General features: G+C 42.9%; 1 protein-coding gene and 1 long non-coding RNA gene across 3 annotated transcripts; one reads left to right on the top strand and one right to left on the bottom strand.

Moving 5' to 3' along the window:
• Positions 1-625: 625 nt before the first annotated feature.
• Positions 626-8,719, bottom strand: LOC133093452 (uncharacterized). 2 transcript variants are annotated; one of them, XR_009701278.1, is made up of 3 exons: positions 8,665-8,719; positions 8,112-8,232; positions 626-944 (listed from the first exon to the last, which is right to left on the bottom strand). It is a non-coding gene; the product is annotated as an uncharacterized LOC133093452 (long non-coding RNA). The 2 variants fall into 2 exon arrangements; XR_009701279.1 differs by lacking the exon at positions 626-944 and adding an exon at positions 4,866-5,127.
• A 1,129-nt stretch (positions 8,720-9,848) lies between these two features.
• HRG (histidine rich glycoprotein) lies at positions 9,849-18,692 on the top strand. The gene is given in 8 exon segments (XM_061192746.1): positions 9,849-9,956; positions 11,464-11,580; positions 12,344-12,434; positions 13,598-13,707; positions 13,709-13,765; positions 15,075-15,155; positions 17,242-17,343; positions 18,495-18,692. Coding segments are annotated over 8 exon segments (864 nt in total).
• Positions 18,693-23,722: the final 5,030 nt, after the last annotated feature.

Here is a 23,722-nt window from a genome sequence, read left to right as displayed (position 1 = left end):
AAGATCTTTCTCTGAAAGCATCACTGATCAAGAGTTGGGTATTCTAGTTTCAATGGCTTTTTGTCATTCAGTGTCAGGAGGGACCTTCCCTGGGTGTAGTGTCTCAAATCAAAGGGAAAGTATGAAGATTAGAAACCTATTAAGGTCACATTTAAATGACAAGAGGGGTAGGAGGGAGAACTCTCAGGCCCTTTTTATCTAAAGTTCATATGTTATCAAGATCCTAGACATTGGAGATCATCTGGAGCATTATATAATCAAAATTTTGGCAACAAGCTTCCAACAGGCCTGTTCTGGATATCCTGAGAAAGCTGTCTCATCAGCTGTCATCTGCTTCATTTCTGGGAAATCTTTACTTTCAGGTCACCAGATGATGGGCAGGTCCAGTTAGGGTTTGGCACTTTCTTTAGGTGTGTCACGTGAATCCAAGAGTCTATTCCTTGGAGTTTGGTGGCACAAGAGCTGGCTAGCAGTACCTGATAGAGGCCTTTCCATGAGGCTGAAGGAGAGTTCTTCTGGAGAAGTCTTTTCAAAATAGATAAAATCTCCAGGTTGCAAGGTATGATGCTTAAGGTCTTTTTCTCCCGAGGGCACACCGTGAAAAGATTACTTTACCAAAACATGGTTATTTTTAATAGAAACAATTAGGGCCTTTGCAACATTGGAATAGTTCTCCTTTATCAGTCGTGGGTCAAAAGAAGCAGGAGCCAAGTTCATTGGGTGCCCTGTGACCATCACAAAGGGTGAGAGTTTATGAGTTCCAAAATAGGCAGATCTGAGATTTAGAGGGACCAATAGAAATGCTTTTGGTCACGGTAGTTGGAGGGCCTCTACAGATTTTTCCCATTGACTCTTCATGATGTTGTCAAACCAGAGGATTGAGGGTGATGAGCCCAATGAAAGTGTTGTAAAAGCGACCAAACAGCACATATTTGTCGAAATACCTGGCAAATAAAATGTGTTCCTTGATCATTATGAAGTTTGAGAGGAGTTCCCCAGACAGGGAGAATCTTTTCCAGGAGGACTTTAGCTACAGAAGAGGCAGTAGTCTGTCTGCAGAGAAAGGCTTCAGTTTGGTGTGAAAACATACAGACCATGACTGAAATATATTTATATCCATTAGATGGAGAAGTTGCATGAAATCCATTTGCCAGGCCTTGAACTGTCCATCTGGCAGTTTAAAATGTCTGGGAACGATACAAACAGGCTTCCCTGGGTTGCACTTTGGACAAGTGGGACAAGTGAGGTAGGCACTTTTTTCAACCTTATTAATGTTTTCCCACCAATATTGGTTCATGAAGTCTCTCATTTTGTCAGGAGACCGATGGTTTAATGCACATACAGTGGTAAGGAGTGGGAATTTTAGAATCTCTGGTAGGACTGTGTTGTTATTTGGTCCAAACAAGAGCTTTCTCTTTTTATAAAATCAACAATTGCTGAAAATCTTGTTTTTCTGAGCCCAGTTTTAGGGCCTCTCTAGCCAGTTTTTCTAATTTATCATTTGGGGAAATATCCCTTTGGACTATGACAGAGGTTTGGCTACTGTTGGTCCCTTTAAGGGCAGCATTGCTTGCAGAAATCTCAGCAAGGTAAATTTCCCTTACTTTCCAGAGAGTCCAGTTTAGAATGCCCCGGGATCTTAATAATAGCTAAAGCAGCAGGTTAAAGTATTTCATTTAATAATTCCCAAATGTAGGGACCATTCTTAAATTTTATTCCCGTGGAAGTAAGGAAGCCACATTTTCCCCACAACTCTCTAAAATCATGAGCTACTCTGAAAGCATATCTACTACCAGTATGAATATTGGCAGTTTTGTCCTTGGCTAAAGGACAAGCCTGTGTGAGAGCGTATAATTCAGCCTATTGGGCCAAAGTAGCCATAGGTAAAGATGCTGCCTCAATACCATCAAAAGGAGTTGTAATGGTATACCCAGCACAATATCTGCCATTGTCACCTTTAAATACAACCCATTGTTGAACCATGAGAAATTAGCATTACCCAATGGAATTTCCTACAGATCGTGAGGTGGTTGGTCAGAGTTAAGCAGTTAAGCAGTTGCGAGGGACTTCATCAGTGACAGAGGGGAGAAGAGTAGCCAGGTTAAGGTTATTACAACGTAAAAGAGTTTTGTAAGTAACAGTTAACAAAAGGACTTCATAAGAGGTGAGGTGACTGGCTGAGAAGTGTTGAGTGTGATGAGAGTTCAGGAGGCTTTTGCTGCATGAGGTACAAAAATGGTTAAAGGGGATCCCACAATGATTTTCTCAGTAGTCTTAACCAAAAGGGCAGTAGCCGTAATAGCTCTAAGGCAAGGGGTATCCCTATGCCACAGAATCCAGTTGCTGGCTATAATACCCTGCGAGTTTATCATGGCCCCTGTGTTTTTGGTGAGTATCCCAAGGCATTCCCTTCCTCTTCGTACATAGAAAGGAAAAAGGGAATCTGATCATTGGGATGCCCAAAGTCAAGTGAGAGTTCATCAAACTCTTCTTTAAGGCCTTGAAGGCTGTGTCATCCAGTTCTTCCCATAAAATTGAACTCGGTTATTGTTGAGTAAAACATAGAGGTTTGGCCTTAAGAGAGAAATTCGGAATCCGATTTCAGTAATAACCAACTAGCCCGAGAAAACCTTGCAGTTGGCGCTTAGTTTTAGGTCTGAGGGGACTTAGGACACTATGAAATCTTATCTGGATCTAGGTGTAGTCCTTGTTCTGATATCAGATGCTCTAAATATCAAACCTGGGTTTGGACAAGCTGCAATTTTTCTTTGGCAACCTTATGTCCCTTTAAGGCTAAAAGCTTTAGCAAGTGGATGATGTCTTCCTGTGAGGAGGCTTGAGAAGGAGCGCAAAGAAGCAAATCATCCACCTGTTGCAACAAAGTAGAACCCCTAGGGAACTTTACATCTTCCAGATCAGCCTTCAGGATTTGTAAGAAACAAGAAGGACTCTCAGTATAACCCTGAGGCATTACTGTCCAGGTGAACTGTTTTTCTTCCCAAGTAAAGACAAAAAGGTATTGGCCAGCTTTGTCAACTGGAATTCCAAAGAATGCACTGCATAAATCTATTACAGTAAAAAATTTACTTCCGGTGGGAATGGATGTTAGTAAGGTATGAGGGATAACAATGCTGTTTATTGCTCGGAGGTCCTGGACAAATCTCCACGCTTGGTCCTTAGGTTTTTCCCACCGGTAAAATGGGAGTATGACAGGAGCTAGTACAAGGGACAATGAGACCATGAGCCTTGTAATCTTCTATTATGGGCTTTATGCCTTGAAGGGCTTCTTTACAAATAGGGTATTAATTCTGGGAAGAGGTCTTGAGGGATCTATTTGAATCTTGATTGGGAAGTACACTGTGGATTGTGCCCATAGGGAAAATGGTAGCTGATTCAATAGGGACAAATGATCAGTGTTTCCAGAATCTGCTCTACTATTATCAGAGATGGAACAAAAAAAAAGATGTCAAAGGATCATTTAATTCACCTGGTGGATAACTTTGATGACGACTGTCCATTTTCTAGAATTATTTCCCCTTTTTTGGACAAAGACATTCAGGCATGATACTTCTCTAAGAAGTCTCAGCCTAATAAATGAATAACGGCAGAGGGACTAAGGAGAAAAGTGTGGGTGTCTCTCAAAAGGCCTAAACAAAAGGGAATGAGTTCAGAGACAGGAACCTCTTGAGGTTCACTGGAGATCCCCACTATTTGAACTGTTTTAGCACTCCAAGGCATCTATTCTTGCTTTCTTACCTATTAACCAGTCTTTGAACCTTTGTAACCTGTCTGGGATTCTATGTGCCCCCATTGGATATACCCTTACATGTGGGAAGATTAAGATTTTGGCTGTCTTCCTTGGAGGTGACTCATCTAGAGTACGAGAGAGCTGGTTTGCCAGATTCTCTAAATCTGGAGTGGACATAGTTTCCCTTCTATCCTGGTCCTTTTTACTAGAAGGGAAAGGTCCTGGTTCAGCCCATTAATAAACAAAGAGTTAAAGTCTACCCGGGTGGAATCTACATCTGAAGGAAGACCAGAATCTGAAGCCTACTGTAATATTCATGAACAGGTTCATCAGAGTTTTGTGTGCAAGCCTGAATTTTGTTCCCATCAACAGGCTTTGGAAAAGCCCTAGGAATTGCTTCATAAAGTCGCCTAGCAATTGCCTGAGCTTGATCACATAGTAAATTAGTAGGCTGGCTTCCCAGTTGTAATTCTAGAGACCTTTCAGGACTTTCCTAATTAGCGGTTTTCATTCCAATGCTGGGCCTGGCCTTCACCAATGAGCATATGAACTAGCTGAGAAAAGTCACAGAAACCAGGTTGATAAGTTTGAATGACTATATTAAATTCCTCAGCAAATCATTGAGATCTTCAGTTTCTTCAGGAAGGTCTTTGACTATGGCTTGCATTTCAGCTTTAGCCCAGGTAGTATAAGAAATTAAGGGCTTAGCCTCTGGATCCTCAGAAGACTTCATTTTAAAAAGACAGGTTCTGACAAGTGCAGAGGAAAAGGGAGTGGGGAGAGTTTCAGAGAAAAGGGAAAGTTTGGTAGAAGAATTACTGTGAGGGATTTGAAGGTATAGTGGAGGCATAGGCATGTAGAAAAGAAAGAAGACGGTGCCAGAGGCAGAGCCTGAGACAAAGAAGCCAAGGAAGAAGAGCCTCAGGCTTCAGGAGCCATTTTATCTTTCTTCAATCATTTGCTTGCCTCAGTTAATCTTTTGCAGAGGCAATTTCAGACTCCTGATAATAGTTGGGAAGCCTCAAAATACCAATTGAAATAAGCATTCCACTCAGTTCTGGAAATTTTTGACCTATTCTAGTCCAGTTTGGTTTTTTTTTTGTTTTTTTGTTTTTGGCTGCGTTGTGTCTTTGTTGCTGTGCGCGGGCTTTCTCTAGTTGAGGCAAGTGGAGGCTATTCTTTGTTGCGATATGAGGGTTTCTCATTGTTGTGGCTTCTCTTGTTGCGGAGCACGGGCTCTAAGCTGTGGGCTTCAGCAGTTGTGGCACGCGGGCTCAGTAGTTGTGGCGCACAGGCTTAGTTGCTCCGCGGCATGTGGGATCTTCCTGTACCAGGGCTCGAACCCGTGTTCCCAGCATTGACAGGCAGATTCTTAACCACTGTGCCACCAGGGAAGACCAGTTCAGTTTTAAGGAAATTAAATTTTGTGAATTTCAAAAGTTCCCCACAATGGCCATTGGTATTCTAAATTGTGTTTGGTCAAGTCCATTTATTTAGTTAGAAATGAACATGAGGAAGGACCCTGGTGTTTAGACATAAAATCATCTGGAGTCCCTGTAGTGAGGGCACCCTCAAAATACTTAGATAACTGGGAGCCCATTTCTTAGAGGTTTTCCTCTAGGGTAAAGAACAATTTTCAAACAGCTCAAATAGCTTACAGAACAAAGGGCTCAATTCAAATACCTTGCAAGCCAATCCCAGCCAGTCTTAAGGAGATAGCTTTGTCCTGAAGGATCTAGACCAAAGGCTTTTTAAAGCCAGTCTCCAGAAGACAGCCATTGCAAAGGAATAGGCCAAAGGCTGAAAAACTCGGCACTGATTCAGAAAAAAAATCCCCTGTTCCCGAAGGAATGAGTCAAAGGGTATCCAGCTTCAGGAGAAGCAGCCTTTGTTCCAAAGGGAATAGGCTGAAGGTTAGCCAGTTTCAGTGAAACAGTCTGATCTCAAATCAGACAGAAGTGCCAACTTCACATACAGAACAAGGCCTTAATGAGAAAGAGGAAACCTTCAAATAGATACTGAATAAAGCCTGGGGCTTCAAAAGCAAAGAGGGTGTGAGCTCGGATCCAGGAGAAAGCTATACCTTTAAGCTCCGGGGTTGGAAAGGCAATGAGCAACAATGGGCTCAATTGTGGATACCACACCTGTTTGCTCACCAACCCTAGAGCTGTTGGGTGTCTTCTCTGGTCCCTGTACAGGCCACCAAAATGTTGACCCGAAACAAATAGACTGCCAGATATTTCTACTGCAAAGATGGGTTAATTTGGGATCAGCAGAGAATTGCAATTTGGGGTCTGCAACCATGGTGAGCCACAGGGAAGTCCCCAAACAACAAGGGAAGGAAAACTCTTATAAAGAGGAAAAGGAAGTTGGGAGGGCTATAGTAAACAGAGCCCATGGCTTTCCATTGGCTGAGCTGTTGCCACGGAAGAAGTCTCTCTTCTTCCTATTGAGCTCTGCTCTTGTCACAGGGCATGAGTGCTCCCCCTTCTGGTCTCCCAACTCTATGTAATTGAGGTTTCTGTTAATTATTTACACTGGGCAAAAGCATACTGTGATTCTTTTGATCAAATAAGATGAAAGTTGAAGGATATCAAGAGGCTGGGATTCATCAGAGTTTCACTCTCCCCTTATTCCATAATTATTTCAACACCAAGTATTGGTCAGATATTGTCTGCACAACCTTGAACTTGAAGGTGGAATTTTTTTTTTTTTTAACCTGTCTGAATAGTCTCCGAGTCCCAAGTGATTTGATAGACTCACTTAGCAATGGGGTAGATGGAAGTGACATTTACCTGTGGCCTGTGGTTAATCCTGGAGAGAACCAAACATTGGTCCAAGTTGGGGAATTTTCTGATTCCTTTAAAAGTTGTTTCCCAGAGGAGAAATTAAGGGCCCAGATTATATTTATTCCCAATTTTTTCACTTAAAAATTACATAATATAAAAAAATATATATTATATGTGTGTATATGTATAATATATACACACATACACATATATGTCTGCAGACATTTACATATACACATATCTTTTGAAGTTGGACAGGTGTTGTGGGCTGCATTGTGTCCCCTCAAAATTCATATACTGAAGTCCTAACCCCCAGTACCTCAGAATGTGACTGTATTTGGAGATAGGGTCTTTAAAGAGGTAATTAGGTTAAAATGAAGTCATTAGGCTGGGCCCTAATTCACTATGACAGGTGTCCTTATAAGAAGAGGAGATTAGGATACAGATGAGTACAGAGGGAAGACCGCGTGGGGACAGAGAGAGATGATGGCCATCTACAAGCCAAGGAGAGAGGCCTCAGTAGAAACCACTCCTCTGACACCTTGATCTCGGACTTCTAGCCTCTAGAATTGTGAGAGATTAACTTCTGTTGTTTAAGCCACCCAGTTTGTGGTACTGTGTTCTGGAAACCCTAGCAAACTCATACAACAGGGAATGTACAGATGTAACTATTGTCCTCTCTCCTGGCAGCTGTTTCTCAGAAGAGGCACATAGGGCTTGGCATAATTTGTTTAAGAGCAATAGACAATATTCACACTCTATTACTCTTATCTGCCTCCTTTAAGAAGGAAAAATGACTAAGTAAGGGTATTATGTGGTGGCTCTGACCCTATTTCAATCAGGGTCTAGCAAGAAACACAACACATCACTAGCACTGTATTTGTCTTTCAGGTTCAATAAAGCGAGCGGAAGGGAATTCACGGCTCTAGTGACTACCCCTAGGTCTCAGAACAACAGTATGTAGGAAAAGCTGATTCTCACCCTCGGTGCCCTTTCCCATCCGCTCAGCGTTCCCATCTCTTTCCCTCCACCAGCATTTAGCTCGCCCAGGGCACTCCATGTTGGGTGTGACCAGTGTAGCAATAATAGAAAGGCCTCATTAAGGAGCTCAACTTATTGAAACATAAAACGGTTTTGTTCTAATTAATGGCTTTCTCCCCCTCCAACCCTGGGTTGGAGCCGCTTAGTAACACCTTGGCCAGATTCCATACTAATCCTGTCATTCTAAACTACACTGAAGCTGTCCTGTTTGGATATTTAAAAGCTAGTGTTACTAATATTAAAAGTTCGATCTCAAATATAATCCGAAATGGGTTTCTTCCCCTTTTAACACTTGCTAAACCAACCTGTGACTCTGGGAAGCGAGGTCTGCTTTCCATACGCCCGTCCCCATTGCTTCTCTCTTCAAACTCTTCCCCTCCGTTCAGGTTCTGTCTAGAGCCTCACCAGTTCCCAGCCTTGGCTGCACGTTGGAAAAACTCCCAACACCTGGATCCATCTCCAGAGATCCTGATTTAATTACTCTGGGGGAGGCCTGGAAGTAAGGATTCTGAAAAGCATCTCGGGTGACTCACCGCAGAGAAGAGAGTGGGGAGGAAGGCAGATGCCGTGTAAGTCACTGGTAGTGGGGATGCAAGATGGGCTGACTCCCTCTGGTCCTTTCTGATGTCGCTGGGCTCTGCTGGCGTGAGGGATCTGTGCAGGTGTATTGGCTTTTTAGGAGGAGTGAGGGTGGGGGAAGCAGCTTAATCCCAGCCCTGTCCCCCAGTGCTGAGCCCCTCCCCCAATGGTCTAGCCCCTCTAACCCCTTCTCTGGGATGGACATAGAATGGCTTGACTTCTACCCTCACCACCATCCTCTTCCACATGAACTAATTCTCTTTAGCATACTTTAAGGGTCACAAAGAACTGGAATGACATGAGTGTGCCCCCAACTTCTTCCCAGTCACACTAATTATAATAATAAAATAGCATTATTTATTTAGCACCTGGATCTGTGCTAAGAATTGTATTGGTGACTTTTTATGCATGTTTTCTTATTTAATCATCACACAAGCCTGCCAAGAGATTTTTAAACCCTATTTTATAAACGAGGAAACTAAGGATCAGAGAAGTTTTATAGCTTACCCAGCATCACACAGAAAGAGAGTAACAGACCCAGGGTTGAAATTCAGATCTGACTTCAAAGCGACAGCCTCTTAATCCTTCTCTTCTACCTGAACTCTGTTCCTTTTATGGTGTTAACCATTTAACATGTCTCCTCCCTTCAATAATGCAGCTACATTCTACTGAGGACTTTCAGTGCCACAATCTAAAGAAGGGACTGATGGCGGAGATTTCTGGCTGGCAGATGGAAGAAAACTATTTCTGACTCCACCTCGTATACCAATGCAGGCAGTGCTTACGGTCAAAAACACACTTTGGATCTGCTACCTACTAGAAATATCCAGATTTGTGCAGATCACAGTTTCACCCACTCACTGGTGGCATGTTTCAACTTTCTGTCCCCAGGACCCACTAATCATTTACAGCGTGTTGACCGATATTTGAACCAGGGGTCAAGGTGAACATACCCAGTTACATAACAAAAATGTATAAAGACTTTGTTTAATCAATTGTGTGTTTATGTGTGTGTGTTTTAGAAAATCTGTATAAACTTCTCTGCTGTGGTATCCCAGAGCAAGGAATGGTTTTCACATTTTAACAAAATGAAGTTACTCACTGCAGCACTGTTTTTCATCCTTTTGATCCCACTGCAGCGTTCCTGTGCTGTGAGTCCCACAGGCTGCGATGCTGCTGAGCCTGTGGCTGGGAAAGCTCTAGACCTGATCAATAAAGGATGGTGGGATGGCTACCTTTTCCAGTTGCTGCGGGTCACTGATGTGCACTTGGACAAAGTGCTGTGGAGCTGCCCATGGCAGAGCTGAGTGGGGAGATGATGTACCAGGGGCAACTGAGACTCTAGCCCCTAAGCCTGCTGCATTGCACAGTGGATTGGCTTTGGGCAGGGTTGTCTGTTTCATCTGTGGGCTGCTCTGACTGTTCTTTTTTCCTTCAGATGAATGTTTGTTACTAGTATGTCCTTAACTATGAATCAGCCTGTAAGTACTTGTAAACACTTATGCAGAGCCCAGTCAAAGGCTCAGTACTATAAGAGAAAGATTAGAATAAACTGTGGGACTTGCTCTCAAGGAAATAATAATCAGCTCACATGCACATATATGTGAACAGCATAAGATGGGATATATTCAAGTGACCAAGTGAGTGGTATAGATGCTGGAGTGATCTCATAAAAGAACTATTACGATGGGATGGGAGAAGGCTTCCTTTGCGTCTTGAAGGATGAGCAGGATTTGAATAGGACGGTGGCCTGTGTAATGGCCTTCCAGGAGAATGCCAGGCATACCGCCTCTATGTGGGTAGGGGATCAGGAAGGAAGGTGTTAGGGAGAAGCGGAACAAAAGCAGAGGGGTTCCAGTAGTTCTCTGTGGGCTTTGGAGCAGCCATCACCTTGGAAGAGAGACTGTAGGCTTGAAGAAAGCAAGCCTACTGTTTTCACTTAAGTTATATGCTTATTCAGAGTGCATTTGAGGGCTTGATAGAGATTATGGAGGGAGTCCTGCTTCTCCACCACCACCCCAGAAATACCCTTTGGTGGAACCACTGAAATCAGGGAGGCGAGACCATGGGGCACCAAAGAGGACAAGCAGAGATATTTATACTTGTTACAGTGTTAGAAAGCAAGGCCCTAAAGGTTACAGAGAACAAGAGTGGAGGGATTTAGGATTCCACTAGCAATCTGATGACCAGTAGTCCCCTTCCAGGCTCTCTGCCACGTGTGTAGGACGCAGGATGACTCAGCACAGTGCGACCTCTGAGTGGCAGTGGGGAAGGTGTGGGGGTGGGCGGATCTCCCTGCACCTGGGAAGATAGGGGCTGGAGCAGGGACACAACTAGGAGCTACTTCACACGTTCAGGAATGAGGACAAGAGGAGCAGCCCCAGGCAATGGGAATTAGGGCAATGAGAGTAAAGACCTGAGACGTTTCAAAGAAAGACCATTCAAGGCTTGGGGACAGGACATCCTTTTTTTTTTTTTTTTTTAAACATCTTTATTGGAGTATAATTGCTTTACAATGGTGTGTTAGTTTCTGCTTTATAACAAAGTGAATCAGTTATACATATACATATGTTCCCATATCTCTTCCCTTTTGCGTCTCCCTCCCTCCCACCCTCCCTATCCCACCCCTCTAGGTGGACATTCTTTAAGACAAAGACTAAGGCAATAAATAATTAATGGTGCCACTGACCAGACAAAAGAAGTTGAGAGAGGGAGCTGGTTTGTAAGAGAAGAGACTGAATTTAGCTTTGGGCAAGTTGAAATCAAGACAAGAAATCTGAGACTTCCCTGGCAGTCCAGTGGTTAAGACTCTGCCCTTCCACTGCAGGGGGCACGGGTTTGATCCCTGGTCAGGGAACTAGGATCCTGCAAGCCACGCGGTGCAGCCAAAGGGGAAAAAAGTCAATCTGTATTTTTTTTAAAAAGACAAGAAATCCAAGTTCAGGAATAGAGTTGGATGAGAGGACACAACTGCATATACAGATTGGAGGCCGTGATGTGACTGTCAGCACTTATATTCTAGGCTTGTACTGTCAACACCTCCACCCAAATCAACACTGCTTTTTCGTGATTGCTTTTTAAAGTTCAAGGGCAGAAGCAACATTGTCACCAGTTAAAAAGAGCATTCGGAAGTAACTCTCTGAAGCGTTTTATTAAATAAATAGATCAAATGACGCAAAGGCAGGACATCTACAATGACTTGGAGAGGAGCAGGAATTCTATTTAACAAATAAAAATATTGTTTTTTTTGAAAAAGCTCTGGGCTCCCACATGCTACCCACCCATTGCTTTCTTGGTATTCCCCAGGGATCCACAGCTGTCTATTATTTAGTCTTGGATGTGAAAGAAACTGACTGTGCAGTCCTATCCAGTAAACACTGGGATGACTGTGAGCCAGCTGTTTCTATACGTACATCTGATATCGTAAGTAAACAGGGTACCATTCCTCTCCTCTTAGCGTTCTTGACTTCTGTCTATTGTGCTTGCCCAGGGTGGCTGCACACCTGGGCTAACACTGTAGAAGAGTAAGAGCAGCTTCTGCCTCTTGGCTCATGAAGACTATGTTGACCTTGAATAATATTTTCTTGAGAGCTATACCCTGGAACCCAGTTCAAGAAAAGTCAGTGGGGCTTGTGGTCCCATGTGATAGCATGACCAGCTGTGAGACCTTGAGCAAATCACCTAACGTCTAAGAACCTATGAACTTGTAACCGTGTCCTATGAATACTGGTCCCACTAACAGAAATGGCCAAAGGGATTAGTTGCAGTCACCATGAGGAATAAGGTCTTGTTCTGCACGTTGCACGTGGGTACTCAGAGCCCAGGCTCCCTGCTACAGGAGGAGGACACAAAGATGAAAGAGTACAGATATAAGATTTCAAATCCAGAAAATAAGATGTTTACATACCCAGGGGTTTTAGCATTTTTTTCCCTTGCAAATATTTGGGATATGGCCATGATCTGTTTCAACAGTTTCTCCATGGTTCTCATGAGGGTTTTGGATGCTTATAGAATCCAGATCACAGAAATATGCTGAGAAAATACAGGTTTTTGAGAGGGGGTTTGGTGAGAGAAAGCACAGACAAATTTCAAATGGTTAGTAGGAATATGGTGCCTCACTTTTTTGTTCCCTCGTGTCAACCTGAGGAAAGCAGTAGGCAATAACATAAACCCCTCTTTCTTGCAGGTGATCGGACAATGTAAGGTAATAGCTATAACACGTTTGGATGGGTCTCAGAATCTTAGAGTGAATGACTTTAACTGCACCACAAGTTCTGGTATGATCATCTGTTAAAATGCTAATTAATTCTAATTAATACAAAATTCAGTCTTACAGTGGTATCATCATATAAGACTATGAAGTACATATCAGAAATGGTTCCTGCCCTTGTGGACGTATTATTACTTGCTCTCCTGAGAAGAGAAGAGAGAGGGTTTTTCCTATTATTGGCACACCTTCTTTTAAATAAATTCAACATATAAAAATAGAAATTTACAAGAGGCTGTATGGCATCATCGTAGAGAACATAAGCTCTGGGGTCAGATTTGTTTGAGTTTAAATCCCAACCTTATCACTTACCAGTTGTGTGGTCTTGAGGGCAAGTTACTTAACCTCTTCAAGCTTTCCTCCTTTGTAAAATGAGGATAACAATAATATTATCCCTCTGGTTCCTTCTCAGAATTAAATAAAATTGTCTGTGTAGTACACTTTGCAAAGTACTTAGCACTCAAGTATTGCCATCAACATCTGAAAGTTACGTATGTTCACAAAGCAGTTATACAAAGGATATATTATCTCCTTTAATCTCACAACAAGACTATGAAGTAAAGATTATGATACTTTCTATTTTATAGATAAAATAACTGAGCCTCAAAGAGATTCAATGACCTGGCCCGGGGAACACAGCCAAAGTGTGGCAAAGTCATGACCTTATACCACCAGTGTTGACTCTAAATTCCATGCTCTTTTAATTCACTTTTTCAAAAAGAATTATCACAGAACTTCTTTTAACATAATTAATCTTAACATGTTTCAACATACAAAAATTCAACAGTCAAGCAACTCCCTCAGGAGGTTGCCTTAAAGAAAGATTGAGCTGTACCTTCTCCTCTCTCTGTTAACGATGCCTCTCTCTCGTTGGCAGAGACAGGAAGAGGTCATTAAAATATTAGCGCTTTATGAGTGATGGGGGTGGGGGCATCATGAATAAGGGTCACAACAGAGACTTGAGCATCGGAAGGATCTGGGTTTAAGCGGCTTGGCTGCTGATTGGCTGATTTGATTTTGGACAAGTTACTTAGCCTCCCCAACCCTCAATTTGTCCACCTATAAATTGGAAGCTATTGTTATTCTTGCTGCCATGCTTATATGTGTAAGTCCTAGCATTGACATTGCTGTTTCCAACCCAGTAACCACAAAGCTGCCAACTACTTTCTCCAGTCTCTTCGGCACTGGTCAATACTAAAGACAGCCCAGTACTCTCAAATTTCTTTGAGGATACTGAGCTCTACAGAAAACAAGCTGACAAAGCCCTGGAGAAATACAAAAAGGGAGAATGGTGATTTTGCTTCTTTCAGAGTGGACAAAGTGAAGAGGGTTGCAAGAGTTGTGAATCACCACTAACGTTTAGCTAGAGTCTGAGGGCCCAGGCTCCAACCTGGCAGGTGCAAACTCAGCGGCACTGTCCCTCTCCGCTGGCCTCACTCGGCCAGGTGCCTTTTAAATTGAGACTCGTGTTGCAGCCTCAGCAGAGAGGCAGCAGATACCATAGAACTGCCCTCCTTCAGTTCTTTAGTCTTTGGAGTTGGGGTGTGTGGATCTGGATATCCAACAGAGAAAAGGGAAAACCCAAACAAGGAAGAGAGAAAGACAGAAGAAAGAGCATAATAAGATGATGTGAGTCATTAAAATCATCGGGTCCTAACCTCCTTGTATTACAATGGAAAACTGAGGCTCAGAGTGCCTATCTCACCACACCCAGTGGTGTGGCTCGAGTGGGGCAGTTCTGCCTCCCAGTCCAGGGACCGAAGTGCTTCCCACCCAGAGGGGTCTTGTAGAGCAGCTAGTTGATGTCTGTTGTGCATTTTGAAAATGTGAAGTTAAATAGATTATGGTGCATCCAAGCAATGGAATGAATACAACGTAATTACTAAAAACAACGTTTTGGATGTATATGCACTGGAAAGTGTTTCAAGATACATTGCTAATGGAAAAAACAGGTTACAGAACAATACTTAGACTATGATCCCATTTATGTTAAATAATTAGATATATGTGTATATGTGCAACGTATTTAGGAAAAGGCTTGAAGGAAAAACTCATCAAGTGGATGACAATGGTACCTCTGAGAAGGGGAGGCTGGGGTGCAGGAAGGGTGATTTTTCACACTGTGCTTGATTATGTCTGTGTTATTTGAACGTTTCAATGAAATAGTATTCACCTTATCACTTATGTGATAAATATTTTAAAGACAGAGACCATCAGAAAAATGGCACATATTGGGGATTTTGAATCCTCATAGTGCTTTTTTTTTTAAATTTAATTAATTAATTAATTTATTTATGGCTGTGTTGGGTCTTCGTTTCTGTGCGAGGGCTTTCTCCAGTTGCGGCAAGCGGGGGCCACTCTTCATCGCGGTGCGCGGGCCTCTCACTATCGCGGCCTCTCTTGTTGCGGAGCACAGGCTCCAGACGCGCAGGCTCAGTAATTGTGGCTCACGGGCCCAGTTGCTCCGCGGCATGTGGGATCTTCCCAGACCAGGGCTCGAACCCATGTCCCCTGCATTGGCAGGCAGATTCTCAACCACTGCGCCACCAGGGAAGCCCCTCATAGTGCCTTATTGTATATTGGATGGTAGGTATCCACTGCCTTTTTTACTTTTTATGTCCCGAAACTGCTTGGATTCAGTTTGTTCTAGAGAGGAGGGGAAAGAACCAATTACTACCTGGACTTCTCTGTGAGGAACTGCTCCAGTCACCACTTTCCCAGGCACTCTCATGTGAGTATAATCAGCCTCTGTGAAATACTAGGTAACATTTAGAGACTACTTACTATGGGCAGGCAACTTTCTAAGTGCTTTACATATGTGACCTTATTAACCCACCACCACCCTATGAAGTAGGTACTATTTTTGTTCCCGATTTACAGATGGGGAAACTGAGGCACAGAGAAGTTAAGTGAATCATGAGAGTATCATGTATATTATAGAATTATATATGCTATATACCTCAACTTAACACCAGGTTCTTTACTCATTAGGATTAAAGACTTAGCTAAAACTAATAACTTGCTTGTATTAAGAACTGACACCCAAAGGTGCTTTCACTCACTTCACCTCGTTTACTCCACTCAGTGACCCCATTTGACAAACAAGGAGGTAACTGAGGCTCAACAAAGGGTCCTGCCTGATGTTCACAACTGAGCTGAGGTTAGAATTCAGTCCTCCAGTTGCTCAGTCAATGGGATTGCTCCCCTAGTCACTTATACTTTGATACTCAGGTACCTGCAGGAAGATCTCCTTAATAACACTCAGCATTTGTATGGTGACTTACAGTTTACAAAGCACACATATTATTGCCTCGTTGGAGCCCTGTGACAACCCCTCTGAGGAGAAGCAAGTGTTTGCCTCCATTTCCCTGGAACAAGATGGCCTAGAAGTTTAAACACTTGCCTAAGGGCACTTAGCTAGAAAGTGTTAGGACACAGGATTTTAATGGTGGCCTTTTGATTTCAAGTCCAGGATTTTTCTGAGGTTTAATAACACATTCTCCAGGATGGAAAGAAAGGAGGCATTCATTCGTTCCTTCTCTCACTGTTCAACTTCTCAACCTCAAGCAGTTCTAGAATCCTGCTTAATAGCTACCAGGAAAGACACCCCGCCTCCTCCATTCCCATCCCCAACAAACCCCTATCTTGGTGTAGGTAATGCAAACCCAGTAGAGAAACATGGCAGCTGGAGAAGAGGAGCTCAGTGCTAAGTGTTTTCCAGCATTAACTCATTTAATTAAGCCTTCCCACAACCTGTGGATAGTTAGCATTGTACTCACTTTACAAAGACAAGTCCAGGGCTTCCCTGGTGGTGCAGTGGTTGAGAATCTGCCTGACAATGCAGGGGACACGGGTTCGAGCCCTATGGGTTCTGGGAAGATCCCATATGCCACGGAGCAACTAGGCCCGTGAGCCACAACTACTGAGCCTACGTGTCTGGGGTCGCAATAGTGAGAGGCCCGCGCACCGCGATGAAGAGAGGCCCCTGCTTGCCGCAACTAGAGAAAGCCCTCGCACAGAAACGAAGACCCAACACAGCCAAAAATAAATAAATAAATAAATAAATTTTTTAAAAAATTAAAAAAAAAAAGACAAATCCAGAAATTTTATCTAACTTGCTTAAACTCACAACTAGTAAATGGCAAAGCCAAGATTAACATAGGTCTGTTTGACTCCAAAACTGTACTCAGAACCTCAATGCTTAACAGTCTCTTCTAAAAAAAGAGTTTTCTTCTTGTCCTAGCCTAACCTTGACAGCTGGGTATTGGGGCCTCTGGGGCATAGGGGTGCCAGCCCGTTGTAGCCTCGGTACCTAGGGTAGGGCCAGCAGACAGTCACTTTGACAGGGTCTGTGCAAACCCACTTTTATACTGGCTCCCTTCTTCCCGACACTTTCCTCCAAGGAGCCGGTTAAGGTTGTGCAAATCCCTCTTCTACACCACTCTTCACTCTCTCTAGACACAGGCAACTCAGGTCTTCATGCAGAAGGTTGGGCTAAAGGCAAGGTATCAATGATGCAGAGTTCCTCCTACAGCCCATGGGGAAGCCCAGCGGAGGGGACCACTCATGGAAGGGAACCACTGCAACTCGCAATGAAACCCTTCAGAACCTATACTTTCCCCAAAGTGTTGACTAGGAAAAACGGTTAAATAGCTGATGGAGATATTTGATAATATTACCCTGATTTTTCAAAAGCCTGTTTTCCTTTCCCAAATGTCTGGAAGTTCACAACAAGAGCTGGGCACCTTCATACCACCTGCACACACACACTCAAATACACATACACAGACACTAACAGGTTTATCTCTTCTTTATAGATCTTTGGATTCTGCAGAGCAGATTTATCCTATGATGTAGAAGACTCTGACTTGGAAACCCCAAAAGACATTGTCATAAACTGTGAAGTTTTCAATCTTAAGGTGGGTTGCTTAAGTAGCCTTTGTCATGAGCAGTGCCAAACTAAGTGATATTTTCACACATATAGTGTATTTTGTTCTTACGGCTGTTGGTGTGTATTGTGTGTGTGTGCATGTGTGTGTGAGAGACACAGAGACAGAGACAGAGAGAGACAGAATAGGGAGAGGGAGAGAGAGAGATGATGGATGAGGGATGAGGGGGAGGAGAAATACAAAGAGAATAGGCCCCTGGGAAAGTACAATTGCTGATATGACACAAAAAGTATGAATTTTTCCCCAAGAACTGAGGGTAAGATTTGCCAGAAAAGTAAAATCATGATCAATTCAATCAACCTCTAATGAATTTGAAAGTGGCCCTTGTAGTCAGGATTTCAGTACTGACACTTAATAATTCCTAGCTTTTATTATTAGGCATAGAACCTAAGAAGAATGAATTAGCCTAAAATTTACTATGTAAAGGTATATGAAATAAGATTCAAAACAATATTTTACATATGTCCCAGAAAGTTTTGTTCTGTACCAAGATATTCTTCACAGAATTTTTTACATCAGCAAAAAACAAAACAAAACAAAACAAAACCCTGAGTATAATCCAAATGTCCATGTACCAACCCTCACTCCCAAAATGGAGGGGGCAGGCTTGTCACCATGAACGTGGCTCCGCAAGTGCAAAGAGGTAAGCGCTCATCCTTTAGGAGTAGGAGATGTTTGTACCATAAAGCCTCAACTCTTGAGAATATAAATTACAAAGCACTAGTTTTCCGAAGGTTGATCTATAGATGAGTATTATTTTATAATATAATTTCACCAGATTATGTTGAAATGAGAAGAATAATAATAAGGAAAGTTTTCATAATACAACATTTATTCCATCTAAAGGAATATCCTTTACTCTGAGATTAACTTTCTGACTCTTGTGTTATCAAAGTATTATTCCTATTGTGAAATAATATTGGTGGTAGATGATAGTTTTGTTCATATTTTAAATGCCAAATTGGCTAGATAAGAATTTGAGGAACGATTTTTTTGGGTCTCCTATTTTTAAAATTAGTTGTGGAATCCAAAAGTCTGGAAGCCATTGGTGTAAATTAAATTAAACATCTAACTTCTTTTGTGTTACATGATGATATTCACTCTTCTGTGTCCTTCACCAGGAACATACAAACATCAGTGGTGTGAAGCATCGTTTAGGCCTTCCCCTCCACTCTGGTGAGCACGAGCATTCTCCTGCTGGCAGGCCTCCATTTAAGCCCAATGGATCTAGAGATCACCATAATCCCCACGAGTCACATAACTTTAGATGCCCACCTCCTCTAGAAGACAAAAATTACTCAGACAGTCCACCATTTTGAGCAGGAGTTCCTCTACCATTGCCCCCTCCAGGGTCAAGAGCCATCACCCTCATTTTGACACCAGTGGGACCCATGGGCCCCCTCATAATCATAGTTCTGGTGAGCGCCATCCTCACGGACACCATCCCCATGGACATCGTCCCCATGAACACCATCCCCATGGCCATGATTTCTATGACCATGGACCCTGTGACCCACCACCCTATAGCCAAGGTTCCCAAGACCACCATCACCGAGGCCATGGCCCACCACCTAGGCACTCAGAAGAAAGATGTCCAGGTAAAGGACCTTCCATTGGAGACAAATTGAATATGTTCACTGACTCCCTCCACTAAAGAAAGGTGAAGTTCTCCCTCTTCCCGAAGCAAGTTTTCCCAGCTTCTCATTGCCAAACCACAATAATCTCCTACAGCCAGAGATTCAGGCCTTCCCCCAATCAGCCTCTGAATCATGTCCAGGAGAATTCAAGAATGAGTTTCTACAAATCTCAAATTTTTTTTGCATATACAGTTCCAAAATAAAATCTGATTTCCGAACTTCCCTGGTGGCACAGTGGTTAAGAATCTGCCTGCCAATGCAGGGGACACGGGTTTGATCCCTGGTCCGGGAAGATCCCACATGCCATGGAGCAACTAAGCCCGTGTGCCACAACTACTGAGCCCGCAGGCCACAACTACTGAAGCCCACGTGCCTCGAGGCCATGCTCCACAACAAGAGAAGCCACCACAATGAGAAGCCCGTGCACCACAACGAAGAGTAGCCCCCACTTGCCTCAACTAGAGAAAGCCCGCGCACAGCAACAAAGACCCGACGCAGCCAAAAATAAATTTTAAAAAAAGTAATAATAAAAAAAGAAGTAAAATCTGATTTCCTTGATGGGAAAAATGAATCATGTCCTAGATTAGAAACATAAATAAAATGTGACCAGTAATAAATGCAAAATGACAAGTTATTTTAACCTTATTTTCATACTCAACATAGGGCAAAATGTGAGTGGGGGTGGAAATGGCATGAGAAGAGAGAGACAAATGGAAAGGAGAGGAAAGATCTCAGCACTACAGATCAGAAGTTAAGTCCAACACTGGCTACTACATCACTTGAGGCAAATCTCTGATCCTCAGAATTTCTTTCTTCCTGAACTTAATTCCTTTAATTCTAGCGTCTTTCCTCTACTAGTACTTATGCTGAGGCTGGGCCTACCAAGAAGGAATGCATTCTCACTTAAAGGATTATTCTTATAAAAGGGACTCAAATTCTCTTCCACTTGTTATTTCCAGCCCATTTGTGTTCTGGAACAAATTAATTTCTATTTCAGGTTGATGTCCTAACTGAGCTAATGGGAAATTTAACCTCAGTCCTTCTTGGAGTTCCTGCTACTCCTCACATGAAGTGGTGCCAGAGTTTTACTCTCATAGTGTCAAGGTGTTTGGGTGGTGGGCATGAGAAGGAGGTCTGATTCTTTATCACTAATCCACCAGGTCCCCCGGCTGAGGGATGCTTACTACCCTGCTCACATCTCTCTTTAGGTCTTGTTTATCTGCTTCTTCTGTACCAAACTGGGATATAGGAGTCTCCGTAAGATGACTAATGGACATGACTGCCAAGAGACACCATATGGTTGGTTTCTCCCTGAGATCTTGCTGCCTCCAAGCTACAGCCCCAGAAAGCAGGACAGAGGTGTCCTCTGCTTCACAAGTCCTCTGTTCTTCTCATATCTTCTCCCCAGGCTAGGGACTCTCTAGTCTCAGATAACTTCTCTTTATTCGTTTTTGCTGCCCACAGACTCATTTCTCACACTCGAATCCTCTTTCTTTTTCCTTCTTCCCAAATCAAGTCTCAAGCATTTAGACACAGGCTAATAAGACTTCAGATTCTCTCTACCTGACTTAGTGAAGCAGTTTCAGGTGTGTGGTGTTGGCAGAACATAGATTCTAACCGCGGGGCTGCGGGGTGGGTGGGGGGCGGGGTAGGAAAGAAAGCTAAGGGTGAAAGCAACTAAGTTCTTAGACTGGGAAGAAGGAGAAACGCACGAAGATGGAGAAGCTGAAGCTGGGAGAGTGAGGGGATGGCTGAAGGTGCACGGTCCACGAGTTGGAAAGGAATACACGGCTGATCACGGTGGTGTTTCAAGTGAAGACTCAAAAACAGTGTTTTCGAACCTAAATTTGTGTCCCTGACACACTGTGAAGCCAAAAAAAAAAAATGTCAGAGTTTGGATCAGAGAAAGGTTTATTAGTTGAGGAGGCGCCAGCGTGGAAGATGGGACTTTTCTCAAATTTATCTTCCTGGCTGGCCGGGGTACAAGGTTCTGAAAGGCAAAAAAGTAAAGGGGAGGGGATCTTTGTGATTTTCGCTTCCTGATAAGACCTCAGCTGCAGACATCCTGGTACCATCTTGTGACTCGATGTGTTCTTGGTGATTGTGATTGACCTGTGTGTTCCTGCAAAGCAAATTAGTCAATGGTGGTCTTGTGATCCCTTAACTTCTTTCTAGGAGAGAGCAACAGCGATGGTTGAGGCATTTTATTATTTCTTAGAGCCTTCGTGATGGTTCAGGAGTTTCAATTCTTAATTGACCCTCCCAGGGTCATCAATTTCAAGCCCGCTTGGAGCCAGCTGGTTAAAGCCACAGGACAGTTTGGGGTCATAAATCAAGGCATTAGTTTAAACTAACAGTCATGGATAAGATTATGTTGGACTTGATTTTTCTTCCTCTGCATTCCCTCACTTCCCTAGTTAGTAACTGTTTGAATCTGCTGTTTGGAACTCGGGGAAGGTCTAGGAGACTAAAGCCTTTTTACAAACAAGAGGCAGGCAGAGGACATGCGGTGGGGGTCTGGTCCTGGGAAGGCCCAAAGGGTGCTGTTCAGTTACAACTGGACTTGGCAGTGTATACAGGTGTATAACTGATAGGAAAGAGTGTGACTTTGAAGGACACTGATCTGAGTTCTAATCCCAGTCACACAATTTACTAATTATAACAAACACTAAAGAAGCATTCATATACTTTTTAGCTATCATATGACAAAAACAAAAAAAATCTAGAAAAGGAGCAATCAATGGTATATTGTCTAAACCTCTAGAACAATGTAAGATCCCTAAAGTAAGTAGGAATCCTTTCTTACCCCATTATTCACCTGTAGCAACTATTTGCATATTATGAATGCATTTAATTGAAATGAATTGAGAGCATTCAATCCTATGTTTTCCAGGAAATAGTTTTAATAACTCAAGCAATATTTGTGAAAGGACTTAATAAAAATTATAAAACACTACTCAAATTCTTCTGTGGGTTATTAAGCTATGTGTTTTTTTGGTCTTCCTGGATTTCACCTTTTTCCACTCCCTGTGTCCACGCCTTCATGGAGGAATGTGATTCTGCAGGGCTGGCATTCATTCAGCAGGTGCCACCCTAGTTGTCTATGGCTGGTGACTCTTCTCACTGGTTGTTGTATCTGGTCTGATTGGTCAGTGCTTTTGTCATATTAGTTATTGAATACTTAGAGTATCAACACTGTGGCTCCAGGAAATGAAGTCTAGCTGTATTCCAAGGAGGAAAGGAAAATAGGTTGCCACCATTACTATTTTTTAGAGAAGAAGGATGAGGCCCAAAGACGTTTAATCCCTTTCTTAGGATCTTACAGTCAGTAAATTGTGGGTCTGGGAATATAACCCAGATCAGCCTCGTCCAAAGTCACATTCTTTGCTACTTATTATATTTCCTGTATACACTGCCAAGTCCTGTGTTTTTAAATTTTTTGTCAGTTTTATTGAGAAATAATTGACATACATCACTGTGTACGTTTGTGTTCTGCATGATGCTTTGATATACATAATTGTGAAATGATGATCACAGTAGGTTTAGTTAACATCCATCATCTCATATAGATACAATTAAAAAAAAAAGAAAAAAATTCCTCTTGCGACGAGAACCCTTAGGATCTACTCTTAACGACTTTCCTATGTATCACACAGGAGGGTTAGCTATATAGTCAGTCACCATGCTGTGCATTACAGCCCTAGTACTTATTTATCTCATAACTGAAAGTGTGTGTCTGTTGAGCACCTTCCTCCAAGTCCTGTTTTTGAGTCTTCACTTGAAACATCACCATGATCAGCCTTGTATTCCTTTCCGAGTCCTCCTGGACCGTGCACCTTCAGCCACCTGCTCTCTCTCCCAGCTTCAGCGTCTCCGTCTTTGCACATCTCTCCTTCTTCCCAGCCTAAGAACTTACCTGAGTCTCTTTCACCTCTAGCTTTTTTTTTCCTACACCACCCCCGACCCCGCCTCAATACACACACATACTGGAATCTACCTTCTGCCATCACCATGCACCTGAAACCACTTCAGTAAATCAGGGATTCTTAACCAGCCCACTCTAAATGTGTTTATAATTTATAAGAACTAATTACCAGGCCCTGTACATATCTTAACTCATTCACTCCTCAAAAAAAAAAAAAACAACCCATTAAGATACTAGTCTACATTTAACAGAGGAGGAAACTGAAGCTCAGAAAGGTTATATGACCCTGACTTGCTCAGGATCACAGAGCAATTAAGGAGCAGAGCTAGATTGGAATCAAGGTTGGATTACTGTCAAGTGAATTGTTCCTGCCACTCCACTACAAGGCCACCATTCAGCGCACATTGACCCCTCTTTTCCAAGGGGTCTCAGGGAGACTGAATTGCCAAGCTAGAGACCCTATCAACAACAAAGAAGTCAAACACCTTTTTGGTGGGGGAGAAGGATAAGACTTGAGGGCAAACATCTGCTAGGGGCTAGCCCTTGTCTTTAACCTACTCTTAGACCACCTCTCCCCGAAGAGTCCATCTTTCTCAGACAGGTGGCGGAGGCTTAGTAGTGAAAGACACCAAGCCAGAAGCAAGGCCTGGGGATGCAGGGCTTCACCCAACCCATCTCTTCTTATGCTTCTCTCTCTCCTCCACCCTGGGGAGGATTTTCCTTTCTAGAACTAATGCAAGTGAGTGGAGAGAGGCTGGCTTGACCACAGACCAGAAAGGATGTCCAT

The sequence above is a fragment of the Eubalaena glacialis genome, chromosome 6 (genome assembly GCF_028564815.1).
Source record: "Eubalaena glacialis isolate mEubGla1 chromosome 6, mEubGla1.1.hap2.+ XY, whole genome shotgun sequence".
NCBI lineage: Eukaryota > Metazoa > Chordata > Mammalia > Artiodactyla > Balaenidae > Eubalaena > Eubalaena glacialis.
This window is presented reverse-complemented; position numbering and strand designations above follow the sequence as displayed.